At 40.8% G+C, this 14,792-nt stretch overlaps 1 protein-coding gene across 2 annotated transcripts in view; it reads left to right on the top strand.

Annotated features, from left to right (window-relative positions):
• The window catches only part of PFKFB1 (6-phosphofructo-2-kinase/fructose-2,6-biphosphatase 1), a 507,147-nt gene extending 492,589 nt beyond the window's left edge, over positions 1-14,558 (top strand). For both annotated transcript variants that reach the window (XM_044089060.1, XM_044089061.1), the window contains exon 14: positions 14,297-14,558. In XM_044089060.1, the coding sequence (XP_043944995.1) occupies positions 14,297-14,374 (78 nt within the window). In that variant the 3' untranslated portion in view covers positions 14,375-14,558. The remainder of the gene's footprint in view (positions 1-14,296) is intronic.
• The last annotated feature ends 234 nt before the right edge of the window (positions 14,559-14,792 follow it).

The following is a 14,792-nucleotide window of genomic DNA, read 5'->3' as shown; positions in this document are numbered from 1 at the left end:
GATCTCCCAGTAAGACTCCCCACTGGCACAACTATAGGGTCCAGATCTCAGCCTAGTGAGTAAGCTAAAACCTCCAGCACCCTCTCTGTCCAACCAGTGCTTTATGTCCCTGCCCAAGTATTTGACACACACACTTTGAGGTAAGAGTTATATACAATCACACAGACACTCCTGTGGAAGGCTGACACAGGTTCTCCAGCTGTGCCCCTTTTCTGCCAAGTTTAAAAGGTAGAAATCATTGCCACCACTCAGCTAATATTTATCAGCTACTCAAAGGCCCTTAAAAGGGTTTCCAATTATTACTGTGTAATATTATTATCCAAATGGTAAGTATGACTGAACAGCAGAGCTTATTAGAGTGACTTGGTACAGTAATACTATATACGTGCAATGTACTCTAGAGCTTAAAGTAACTCTACATAAAACAGCCACAGTTGAAAGGTTTAAAAATATTTAATAATAAATAATAAAAGACAATACGTCTTACTACACAGTGCTAGTCAAGAGTTCAGAGATCACAGAGAAATACTTAATACCGTAGAAAAGTTTTGACATCACAGAAAAACACTTAGTCTAATCTTCCTAATTCCTAGCTATTTCAAAGAAAAACACAGTTCTAAATAACTTACATATAGAGCAAAGCAGTGCTGGTGATGTTGTATGTTCTCAAGACAAAATGCTTGGAGCTCTCTGATTCTCTTTCTTTAAATTGATTTTTATTTATTTATTTATTTTTTATTTTACATTTGTTGACCGGGCTAGTCCAACTGGATATTTGTCCATTTTCAGTAGAGGCCCGGGGAGAAAAGCTCCAAAGACAAATACATTATAACAAAATGTATAAGGTTACAAATACAAACAGTGTTTGTTAGGTTACAATCAAGTTAACATAGCAGTAGATACAAACATTTTATAGTATATTACAAGACAAATATTTACAGTAATGTGGGACAAAATATTCACATGAGGTAGATTAAACTTAAGGTTTACAATTTCATGAGAGTGGTTGCAGAAGAGTATTGATAACATGTTGCTCAAGATAACCATGTGAGGTAGAACGTCACTAAAGTGGGTTTGCTATTTTTCTAAAGTTTGCAGAAAGAGCATTAAATTATAATTAAAGAGGAGTTAGGAGAAACTTGGTCACTGAGGTAATATGTTAGTCAGGGTTAGTGCAAGGGCACAACCAGTGTGTTCTAAGGTGTATTTTGAGTTTTTGTTTGAAATGGGTAGGGAAGGAAGTGATATAAGATCACTAGGTAGAAGATTCCAGTATTTCCCAGTTGTGTAAGAGAAAAGAGAGTTTCCTGCCATGTTATTAGACTTACTAATACTAAGTAGAGGTTTGTTAGCTGAGCGTAAGGTATTCAGATTTTTATACGGAGTAATGAGGTTTGAGAGTATAGGAGTGTTGTTGGGCTGGTTGAGGATCTTATGAACAATGGTTAGTTGGTTAAAATAAAGCTGATTTTGCAGTTCAAGCCATCCTAGTTGTTTTAGATTCTGGCAGTGATGAGTTCTAAAGTGATTACCAGTAGCAAATCTGGCAATGTTGTTGTAAGATGTAGTGAGTTTAAGAAGATTCTTCTTGGATAGGTTGGTGTAAATAGGTGAGGCATAGAGGAGTGTTGAGATTAGATGAGAATGGGCAATAGTAGTTCTGGTGGTTGGAGTGAGAAAATATTTAATCCTGTATAGGGAGCCCATTTTTCTGTTGACTGTTTTTATAGTATTGTTAATATGGTTATCAAAGCCGAGGTGATTGTCTATAGTTATTCCTAGGAGTTTGGTGGTAGAATCAAGGGATATGAGGGTGCCATTGTTAGAAATGACAGAGAAATCTAAGGGCATGGATTTGCGGGTAGGTGTAAAGAGAAGGAGCTTTGTTTTTTTGGGATTCAAGAGAAGGCAACGTTTTAAGAACCAGGTTTCAACTATGTTAAATGTTTTCTGAGTTAGGGATTGTAGTTCTGTTGAAGATTCAGCTGCACAGATTAAAGTAGAATCATCTGCATATTGTATGCATGTTGCCTGAGGAATAGCTAGGTAGAGATCATTGATAAATATAGAGAATAAGAGAGGGCCTAGAATGGAGCCCTGAGGGACACCGAGTGAGACTGGAAGGTGGGATGATAGTTTATTCTCCCAGAGCACAGCCTGTTGCCTATTGCTGAGGTACGAAGTAAACCATTGTACAGCCAAAGTATCACAGAGCTGCTTCACGTGACATCATTCTTCACATTTCTCTGGTGTTCCCAGGCTAACAGAAACTACATTTACATTCTTTACACCTGGTCAGAAACCAGAGCAATAAAGGACATTTATACATACAAATTCTAGCCATTAACTCTGGTCTTAAAACAATAGGCAGGATGCCTCCCTCTAGACATATCTTTGACATCAAAGACAGTCATGAAATGCTTGACTTAGCTTTCTTACAGCAGAGTGCACTGTTGTTACATATTTGAAGTTCAATATCCAAAGCAGTCTTTTCACATTTAAGAGAACAAGCCTGTGGCTTACATTAATATTTACAAATGACAGAATTATTCTATCTGGCTAGGCTGGCAGCCTTCACCTAGCTTCACAATGTTTAATGAGGGTGTTCATAGGTTCATAGGTACTTACTAAATTATTGATCCATGAGGATCTTTAGAAGCCTAGCCTTACATTTGCATGACATTTTTAGCCCTTCTAATTTAAGCATAAATAACCCAGAAATGAGCAGAACTTTTACATGTTGCCCTTATCCATGAGGGGCAAGGGTGCTAAACCAGGATACATTTGTGGTTATCCATCCATTCATCCAGACTGTATCTGAAAATGTAACAAAATAACTTTGCCTTATGTGAAAATGACAACAATTTCAAATAAGTTGTTTTCCTGTGATATATATCAGTTCCTTCTGTTCTATTTATGTTGCAAAATAGATTTAGAGTTGTTGAGCTGTTTGCTATGCTTTCATTGGACTTGCAAATTTGCAATAGGTCTGAAAGGATAGTGTTTGTTGAGGCTCTGTGTGGGAGGCAGAGATCACTCCTGAATAGGCTGTATAACACTGAGAAGAGGGACAAAGCTTTTGATTTTTTTTTATGATTTAGACCCTTGATTTTCTTAGTAAGAAAGTGATGTGGGCATTTGAGCTGTGCCAGATAGCTGGACAGCTACATACTGAAGGAGGCATTATGTTGAATAATTGGTTGGATGAGTGCATAATACTATGAAATGATCCCATCCCTGGACTTGGATGCAATACCCTTTAATAAGCTGTGCAATGAGATGCTCTTTCTTACAATATTAGATATGTGGTGATCGAAGGACAGTGCATTGCATATATAGGTCCCCAGGTTCTGAACTATTGGATCAATTTTCAGGGGTGTGTTGTCAATGGGATAGTTACGTGGGACTTTTTGCTTGTCAAAGGATACTGTTATATATTTAACATTCAGTTTTAGTCCATGATTTTGACACCAGGAGTTTGTTGGGGCAAGGCTGTCTTGGAGGATCCTCATGCCCTCTAGGGAGTTTATGATGGCACCAAGTTTATAGTTATCTGCAAACTTGGTCAGTCATAAACCCCTGACATTAGCTTAGACCTTTGAGAAGTAAATTCCAAACATGAGTGGCCCAAGGACTGAACCCCAGTGTTCACTACTATAAACAGGTCTTTTGGAGGAGGTAGAGCTGCCCACCCTAATTTTCTTGGTTCTGTTTGTGAGCCAATTTGCTATCCAGTGAGTTACATAGGGATTATTATTTAGCTGGGATAATTTATCTATGCTATCTGAGTGAGGCCTGGTGTTTAATGCCTTTCTGAGGTCTAGAGATGTGTGTGTACTTATTTGCCCTCATCCATTGCTTCAGTAACCATCTCAAAGAAATTAACCAGGTTAAGTAAGCAGGAGCTACCCTTGACAAATCTGAACTAGCTTGTGTCAAGAGTTTGTAGGTTACATATATCCTTATTTATTAACTCCATAATGATCTTTTCCATAGCTTTACACGAGACACTGGTCAGATTCTGGGTCGATAATGTCTCATGTCGATTGACACCCCACCTTTGTGCAAGGAGATGACAGATGCTGTCCACCATTCATCCTGCACAAAGCCAGTTTGGAGGCTGACATTGAATAGTTTCCTTAGGGGTCTGACAGGTCCTGTTTCAGGCTGGCCGGTAAGCAGCCCAGCATGTTATCCAGCCCAACAGAAGAAGTGTTCTTGGCCTTGGAGAGTGCCTTGAAGACTTATTCATAGGAGATTTGAGGGGTTTAGATATGTCACAACCTCAAGGGTAATACACAATGTTCCCAGCCTCAAAGGCAATACACAATTGTGTACAGAGCTTATTTTTAATGGAGCCACCTATATTTAGCCAGATGATATAGCAAATCTACTACTGGCAGAGAAATTCAGCTGTAATGTTACCCCACTCTCCTCCTCAACCTCCTCTCAGAAAATACCATCAAATATAACTCCCCCCTACTATCACTAGGGAACAGGTCCTCAATGCTCTCTCTAAGGCCAAGAGCACTGCATTAGTAGGCCTAAAGAGTATCCCATTATGCCTTCTAAATAGCATGAAACATGACCTGTCAACCCTTCTGGAATTGCTATATAACCATAGCCTCCAAACAGGTTTCATGCATCACGAATGGAGAACAGCAAGATCCACCACTCTGCACAAAGGTGGACTGTCCACAGAACTTGGTAACTATAGACCCATAAGTCTCATTGGTCTCATATGCAAAGCCATAGCAAGAATTATCATGCAAATAATCAGTAATGACATAGGAAGCCTCCAGACACTGAGCTCAACCCAGTTTGGTTTTATCATGGCCAGGTTGTAACTACTCAGCCTGGTAGACTTCTTTGAGAAGATCACCAAAACAATGGATGAAGGCAAAATGGCTCACACTGCCTATCTTGACCTGGCTAAGATGTTTGACACAATACTTCACTTGGGCATTGTTGACAAACTGAAGAAGTTAGGTATAATCCCTTCTGTTACCTGATGGATAGCCAGCTGGCTCACCGACAGGATACAGGAAGTTAGAATTGGGGAGTCTACCTGTGCAAAGAAGACAGTCACAAGAGAAGTTCCTCAAAGATCAGTCCTGGGACTGCTCCTTTTTGGCATTTACATGTCAGAAGTCAAGGCTAATGTCAAGGGCCTCTGGCTGACCAAATCTGCAGATGATTGCAAATTAAAAGCAGTCATAGAATCCCTCACTGACACTAAAGTTCTACAGTAAGGGCTGACACAGACAAATATCTTGTGTCAGAGCCATGGACTGAAATTAAATGCCAAGAAATGCATAGTAGTGTTCTTCAGGAAGTCATCCACCCCTTGTAACTTTCATACTGACAGCACTTCCCGAAGAGTCAGGGACTTGGGGATACACACAGGCAGTAATCTAGCCTTTGACCACCATGTGTCTACAGTAGTGAGGAAATCATTCTATGCTGTGCAACTTATAAACAAATATATGGCATTGAGGTTTAAGGAGGTCATTGTTCCACTGTATTCAGCATTCATCTGACTTTGTCATTCAGTACAATGCCCCATTTGGTATTTACCTAACCAGGCAGATCCAATAACTGAAATGTCCACAGAAATTCCTTATTAAAAGAGTATAGGGCTTAAGTAACATATCCTATGCAGACTGCCTCAAAGCTCTATCCCTGTATTCTGTCTCCTACAAGCTGTTGAGGGGAGATCTACTGCTGGCTTACAAGGCATTGTCAGACCTCATCCTGATGGACCTCCTCCATGTCCACAAAACAAACAACACCAGAATTACCCATTCTAAAGACTTAAACCTTGCCTGTGATATAAATAAGACCTGCTGGAGAGGCAGGTATGTATCCCAGCGACCACCCCTTCTGTGCAACAGACTCTCCATCCATATGAAGCAGAGTTCCTCCCTCACCCAATTCAAGTGTAAATTGGACAATCGGATGGGGAGCAGGAAATTCATCTCTGCTTTGGCATCTATGTCACTAATGGACATAAGCAGCCTATAAATGGTTACTCTCCCAGGCCCTTGCTTGTAAATGTTTCATCCCTCAAGTCCCTCCTTACACTTATCAAGGGTACCAGAACTTGTTAGAGATTTGGGATGCATGGCTAGACTTAAATAGGCCGTAGTCATTGCTAGCCTAGTACACATACCTATGAACCTATGGGTAAGTATTAGGGGAGAGTGAGTGAAGATCGACTATATCCTGTGTCAGAGTATGTGATATCATCTGCTACTAGAGCAGCACAGTACTGGGCATTGTTTCTAAGACTACCTAACATGTTAAAGAGGGCATTTGGTTGTCCTTTGTCTGGGGTGGCAATTTTTACCTCGTATCTGGCTTTGGTTGATTTGATCACAAGCTGACGTTCCCTGCAAAGGTTAACAGGAACTTTTTTGCAGTTACACTTACTTTTACATGTAGTTATTTGTGTATTTTATTATAGAGCCTATTTATATTTGTGTTCCATGGTGTGGTTTTATTTTTGAATTTGGCATTGTATTTACTTTGGAGCGGGGAGATATGCATCTATGCAGCTATTCACATGCGCATATAATTTGGCAGTAAAGGATTTTCCATAAGCAATGGGGTCACTGAGTTGTAAGGGAATGTTGAATTTAGCCAGGAGATCACTCATTTTCTGTAGATTAGCCTTGGTATAATCTCTGAATACTGATGAATTGGAAGATGTTTCTGTTTTCTGTGTTAAGGTGAATATGACTGTTTTGTGATCTGATTTGACCATGGAGGAAGTTATAGTTTGTAGGGAGCAGAACTGACCCATATTGCTAAAGATCAGTCCCAGGATTTTATCAGATTTGTTTGTGATGCAGACTAACTGGTCCAGAGAGTTTCTACTGATGAAGTCCAGAAATCCCTGGGCATACAAGTTAGATGATGTATACATCTCCCAGTTAATAGAGAGGTAGTTAAAACCCCCTAAAAGAATGGTGTTTAGCTTAATGCATAGGGACTCCATACTACTTAGATAAGAGTTATTGGCTGAGGGGGACATAGAGGGGATCTTTAGTTAGCTATGACACATTAAGGGGTCTTGTTAATGTTAAATTGGATGTGGAGGAGTTTCAAATTATCTAACTAATCTAGAGGAGAAGTCTTTTTTTACAAATATGGAGACACCACCACCTTTAATGTCTTTTTTTAGTGCTGTGGGCCTGAAACTCTTCACCGATGCGGAGCTCTTAATGCTCTTGAACCAAGTCTCCAAAACAATGCTTACTTATATTGATGTTTTTCAGGTAAGGTGTGCTTGTAGGGAGTGGTGTTTTATTTATTTGTTTGTTATTAATGCTCCTAACATTGAGCAGCAATACCTTTATGTTATTTGTATTCTGTTTTGTTACTTTGGAAGCTTTTGAGGACTGACATTGCCTAAAAAAGGCATAGTAACAAAGAAAAGGACTGACACTTAAAACGGTCTAGAAACTAAGAAGACATAAAATATGCTGTGTAATCAGAGCACAGATATACTGAATTTTACCTTGAAGCCTTTTTTTTCACACTTCTTATGAGAATGACGGAATAATATAAGATCTATTCTTGCAATCTTTAGTTGGAATTTTATCTAGTGCTGACATTTTTGCATCCTACAGGTGATAACCTTATTAAATTACAGAGTAGCAAACTATTTCTTGTAGACAACAAGAAATGCTTTTTCTGTAACTTTGTGATGATCTTTGACATAAAAAAGTGTTGCAAATATTACCAGAACACTGATAGGGTTTGTAAGGCAAATCTTGTAACTGGCTGTGCAACAGATACAGCATAATCTTTCTCTCTTTATCACACCAGTGAAGGGTGTTAGCATCTGTAACCATTTGCCATGAGTGCTCTGTGAAACAAGTTGGTGGACTAAGATTCATACTGGAAACAGGTATTCTGAATTCTGAGCAGTGTAATCTAATACCGCTAGTAAGCACAACATGCATAAACATGCAGACAGTGTGTATGAGCCCTCAGTTATTATGCATTGGAGTTGTACTGTGTATTTGAGTAGCATTTTATGTCTCTTGTATACCTCACTGCACTCTAACAACTTATAGGCATACATGAAACATAGCCTCATCTCAATACATGCTGCACACACTGCTATTTACTTGTGGCTTAACCAGATAGTGTGCCATTTTAATGTCAAACGATAGACTGAAAAAAAGCAGCAAGACATATACAGTATTGTGCAGCAATTGTGAGCAGCAGAAAAGTAGACCATTTTGGAAAACACAGGCTCAAAGAGTTACACAGTGTTCTGCAATTCTGGAGTAAGAGGTGTATCTAATGTGATGCACATGCATAAAATCCCTTGCATTGGAACTGAATATAGGTGTATAAATATAGATACATACATATATATATATATATATATATATATATATATATATATATATATATATATACATATACTTGTATATTAATCTGTTCTGTTATTTTCTTGCAACGTGTACCTGCATATAGTTCATATATATGTATATGTTGCTGTATATCTATTGTGTAGGTGAGAGAAGACAGACGATGATAGTCACCTGTCAGTATACTATCCTGAATGCACTTCATATATATGCTGTGAGCCTGTGAAATAGGGACAACTGTCACAGGCCATCCACATGTAATTCTGACATCATAGCATATGAGCCTACTATCATGAGTTACTGCATAGTTGTCCCCAACCCATGCAGTCAGTGAAGCCAATCATTCACCTGTATATCCTTGTGGACCACTGCGTGGCAACTTCTTCTGCTGTATATAGGCACAGGTCCGTCTCTACCAGTATCTGGAATATCGCTCGCTTAGCCTGCTGTCCATAGTAAAGCATATCAGTGGAACGTACTGTGTTCATTTCACAGATTATACATATACTATTGTGTATGCCTGTTAGTTTTCAGCAGTCACCAGTCTACAGCTGTTTGTCATGGTGCAATATGTGTTCCCATGTTCTTCATTGGAGGTAGATAGTAGAGGCTGGACAACTTCACCTGAGCTGAGAATGACATGCTGTTACAGACACTCAAGACCTTTGGATGCCACCAGATTCTATGGGACCACATCCGACAGACATTGGTCAACATCTTCAGTGCTGTTACTAGGTGAAATCACATATTTCAGTAATGTCAGAGGGGTGTCACCAATATAGTCGGGTGGACCAGAAAGAAGATATGTAATATAGCATTATATATATGTGTCATCCGGAGGTGGGGGTCACATATTACTACAAGCTTAACTGATAAGCAGAAGTTCCTAGTCTCCATGGATGGAGATGATGAAGGCACAGGTATTATACATGGAGGAGTGGACACAAGTTCCTGGAGTGGATAACCCTGTTGTATCTCTGAGAGGCATGCATCAGATTAGTAACCGCATTGTAGATCTGTATAATACCTGCTCAGTGTGTGTTGCCAGGCCTAAAGTACGACTGCATATGTTTTCCATAGGTATATCAGGTGTGCAGCTGCACAGGAATAGCAGTGCAGATATTTGTTGTATATCTGCATAGTCTGTATCACTCTTTGCATGCATAACACAGGGCCTCATACATAGAAGGTGTATTCAGGTTCACTCTGCTCTGTCTCGTATTGTATATTCAGAAACCACAGGATGAGACTGGTCAGGACAACAGGCTGGTTTCAACATTTATGCATGGTCTGATGATGATGATGATGATGAGATACAAATCAGTCACAGTCAGATGACACACAGCCACTGTCTGTCTGTCTCTCTTCTGAATGCTCCTCCACTTATTGTTCAGGGTGAAGTGCAGTTTCATCCATGAGCTTTTCAGCTTCAGTACTGTCCATCTGCACTGGAGGAGGGACTGCTCCATGACTGAGACCACCAGCACTGCTCCCCCTGTGGCTGCAGTGGCAGAGGAGGGCAAAGCATCCAGTGTAGACATACATACCATAGGTCAGCCTAGCAGGGGATCCCAGTGCAGGCACATGACACAACTAGTCCTTTCTATGCACATCACATTAGGCCTCAATCAGCTATCATTTGGGCAAAGTCTGCTGCTGCCCATGGTGACATAAAGATAAATGGAGTACTGCATGTCTACTGTGAAGATGTCATCCATCATTACCCATATTTTGATGACACTACTGAGTCCAGGGACAATGCCATACTAAATCTGTTGAAGACTGTGGTAGAACACAATGCGTCCACATCCACCTGTACAAAGAAGATAGCAAGGGTTACCAGCAATGTGTATTCATAGTAGGTGTATCCCTTTGGTGGTAATGTTCAGAGGCATTCCAGGGTACACAGTCTACTGTGAGGATAGGGATATTTCACTCCAAACCCCCATATACTGGGCAGAGATGGCTGCCTGCCACAGAGACAGGACATCTTCCCAGTAGAATCTACGTAAGTCTCATTCCCACAGCAGTACAATATCCATGACACTGGGTGCCTGTAATCCTTCCATTACAAGCAACACAGTGTCCCCCCACTGCTTCTGTCATTGGAGGACGTTGTATATAACACAGAGTACCCCTTGCCACAAGATCCCTCTCCACCTCCAGTGGCATGCCCCTTCCTGCTGAGGATGTGTTATGAGACATATGTCATTGTGTCCCTTATCACCTATGAAAATTAAGACAAATGCAAACCACTGTCTGATGCACAGTGTGCCCAGCATAGCCTTTAACACTACATGCATTATGTTTTTTTCTGCATGACACTGCACTGTCACTCTGAGCTTGTCAAGGCTGTAGAGCCGGATTAGATGCCACCTCTTTACCTGCGCTGCCATGTACTTTGACTAATGTCATCTGGGAATGTGCACTTCAGTTGCTGCATGGTGTCTGGTCATCCTCACTGTTATTGACAGTGGGAGCTCTAGTGGATTCAGATATTCCCTGGATGAGTGACTGGTCTTCATGTTTGCTGGTAATCATGTTATGTGGCATGCAGCATGCTATTAACATCTTGTAGAGGCCTACCAGATGTATTTAGGCAGCAGAAATGTGTCTTCAGCAGGTTGAACACAAGCTCAGTGATGTTTCTGGTTCATATGTGTGCAATATTATACTGCTGCGTGGTGAGGAGGCTATCTGAACTCCTTACTAATAACATCAACCAGCAATCCAGTAGATATCTTACATCACCTACAGTGTCACCCTCCTTGGTAAGATCTGACCATAAAGTGATCACTTTCAAAATCACCATATCCTCTACCCCCCCCCCCCCGCTTGTCAGGGACAAACAACAAACTTTTCCAAAGCTGACTACAGTCTCCTGAGAGCAGGTATAAGCAGTTTCACAGCCACTGTCCCTTCAGTTGCAACTATCACTAATGTTTAAGCCTTCACCAAAAAACTATATGAGCACCTACATAGCTGTATAGACTCAACAATACCTGACAGTACCAAATCATCTTCCTCAGGGTAGAGTAAACTGGTCTGGTGGACAGCAGCAATAAACAAACTCTGTAATAAAAAGAAAATTTGCTGTCAAGGACTAAGAAGAAGCAGGTGCCAAGTTGGAAGTAATCCCTCCTTTGTCTGAACAAGCAAATAAGGTCACTGGTAAAATCCTGTAAGGCTAACTTTGAGTCCAAATTGGTCACATCCACTAAGGGCAATCACAAGGCCTTCTTCACATACATCTGCAATCTCAAAGGTAGCACCCAAATCTGCTCTGAAATGGTGGTCAGGAACACCACATACACAAATGCAGTAGATATAGCCAACCTGCTGGCTGACAGGTTCAGTGAAAACTTCACCCCCATGCCCACCCCATCACTAAACCAGGGCATCCCCAGCACCTGCCCCCCTCCCATCATCACCAGGGAGCAGGTCTTTAATGCCCTTTCAAAGGCAAAAAGTACAGTCTCCATGGGACCTGACAACATCCCTGGCAGCATCATACATGAACTCAGGCATGAGTTCTCAGCTCCATTATGCATCCTATTCAGCCAAAGCCTGATCACCGGCTTTATCCCAGCCAAATGGAGGACAGTCACTGTCATCCTTCTGCACAAAGGTGGAGCATCCACTGACCCAGACTGTTATATACCCATCAGAATAACTAGCCTGATCTGCAAGTCATGGACGGCATTATCATGGACTTTATAAACAAGGACATTGCCAACATCCAAACGCTTGACCCCACACAGTTTGGTCTTGTCAAATGAAGATCATGCCTGTTAAACTTGGTTGACTTCTTTGAAACATTGACCAAAGCCATGGACGAGGGGAAAGATGGTGCACACCGCCTACCTTGACCTAGCCAAAGCCTTCAACACTATTCCCTACTTGGGCATAATAGATAAACTCTCCCAGCTAGGCATCAACCCGTATGTTACCAGATGGGTAGCTAACTGGCTCACTAACAGAACCCAGTCAGTCAAAATAGGAGAAGCCACCTCTAGTAGTAGGCCTGCAGCGTGCGGTGTACCCTAAGGATCGGGTCTTGGGGGTCTCTACTGTTTAGGATATACTTTCCTGAGGTGCGAGCCAAATCATTGGTCTGTGGCTCACCAAATCTGAAGATGACTACAAGCTGGGTGCTGTCTTAAGTTCCCCTAGTGATGTGAACATTCTCCAAGAGAGCCTTACCCAAACTAATGACTGGTGCCAGAAGCATGGTGCAGTGGTGCAGCGGTAGCATTGTCGCCTCACAGCAAGAGGTTCTCCGGTTCAATTCCCAGCTGGGGTACCTTCTGTGTGGAGTCTGCATGTCCTCCCTGTGTTCATGTGGGTTTCCTCCGGGTGCTCCACTTTCCTCCCACATCACAAAGACATGCATCTGGAGCATTTCTCCCCTGGCCTCTGCTGAAAATTGGCTTCATTCCAAGTCAGACTTTCCCGGTTAACAAATGTTAAATAAAAAATAAATAAATAAATTGCCTGAAACTGAATGTCAAGAAATGCTTTATTATCCCCTTTGGGGAAAATGGCATTCTCACTAATTATCACATTAATAACAACATACTAAGCATGCAATCAGTTGTGAGGGACTTGGGCACCCAGGTTGATAGTAACCTGACTTTTGACCACCACGTTGCCTCCGTTGTATGGAAAGTAAGGGTATTTTATCCAGGAACAAGGAGGTTATAACATCCCTGTACTCTTCCCTTATCAGACCCATTACTGAGTACAGTGCCCCCTTCAGTTTGTACCTTGCCAAGGACATGCAGCAGCTGGAGAAACCACAGAGGTTCCTGACCAGAAAAATCCAGTCTCAAACACCTATCCTATACAGATAGGCTAAAAGCCCTGTCCCTCTACTCAGTCTTTTACAGACAACAGGTGATCTGTGTTTGGCATACAAATTCATCTCAGACCCATCCTTGATGGAGTTGCTGCACATCCATAAGTCAAACTCCACTCACATAACCCACATGAAAGGTGTCAACCTAGTTTGTGACATTAATAGAACTTGCTGGTGGGATAGATTTATGTCCCAAAGACCTCCCATCTGTGTAATAGACTCCCTCCCCATGTCAAGAAGAGTACCTCATTAGCCCTCTTTAAGAGGAACCTGGATGACTGAATGGGAAATAAAAAATACACATGTGGGATCCCACCTGTGTCCTTGCTGGACGGGAAACAGGTGTTGAGTGTGGGAAAATGGGTGATATTCTTGGCTAGACTTATAAGGGCCTCCAGGCCAATGGCCTAGTATCATCCTATGAACTTATGAACCTATGTATGCCTTAATTTGCATGCCATTATACATCTTTTCAATACATTTTCACTTTATTTTCTTTACTGCTCCATAGTGCTAACTGGCAACATGAAGTGGCTGCTTTGCAAGTAGTTTCATGTTGTGTACTGAATATGAACTGCAGCACAAGTATTATAGCTGTCTAGTACTAATCACCTTCAAATATGAAGTACACACTTAGGCATGATAGTTCTGATGCATTACGTAAGCTTGAAAAACTTTATTGAACTTTATATTGCTTGTACTGGTTGTTACTTTTCATAGAAAATCTACATCATTTCAAAGTGAGAATCTGCAATTGTGTTTTTTTTTTCTTTAGCTATATAGTCACAAAACTGCTTATTTGAAATATGGCAAGATGTTTAGCAAGGTTAAGAATATTTTAACTTTGATTAAACCTGCTTAATATGTGAACTGCAATTTTGTGTGTGTAAACAACAACAATAATAATAATAGCAAAATAGACATGAATTTCCATTTAGGAAACTGCTTTGTCGCAGGAAGTTATGAAGAAATGTATGAATTTTTAGGGTTTAGAATATGAAATGTCATTTCATATTTTACTAGATAATTTCCTGTTTTTTTGTTTTAACAGGATGCCAAGCTTTCCTCGGAAGCAGAAGAAGCTTTGTATGCAGATCTTAACTTGTTGCGCTTAGGTGCAGCTGTATAATTACAAATAAAATGGTGTGCTCGGTGCCCATTCCCTTCTGAAACTCATTTGAAGTATACCTCATAAGTATCTGGTTGTACAGTGATGTCTGATGATGTAATAGTACCTTTTGTTCATGTGGAAATAATTCTGCACTGAGCAGCCTTTGGGATTTTTAATTAAATCACTGAGATGTTAACAGCCATCCTCTGATGACTTTTTGAAACAATAGTGGAATTATATAGGAAGTAACAGCTATTGATACTGTATGCGTGTGTGCATGCGTGTGTGTGTGTGTACATACATATACTTTGACAGAGAGAGTGCAACAATAAGAGAAGGTATGTACATGCTTGAATGTTTGTGAATGCAGAATCAGAAGTTTAGGAATTTAACCATAAGCATTTTTGTTGCAGAGGGCAAGCCCCTGCAGTCCCCC

The sequence above is a fragment of the Protopterus annectens genome, chromosome 12.part0, assembly GCF_019279795.1.
Source record: "Protopterus annectens isolate FY-2018-M chromosome 12.part0, PAN1.0, whole genome shotgun sequence".
In the NCBI taxonomy this organism is placed as follows: domain Eukaryota; kingdom Metazoa; phylum Chordata; order Ceratodontiformes; family Protopteridae; genus Protopterus; species Protopterus annectens.
This window is presented reverse-complemented; position numbering and strand designations above follow the sequence as displayed.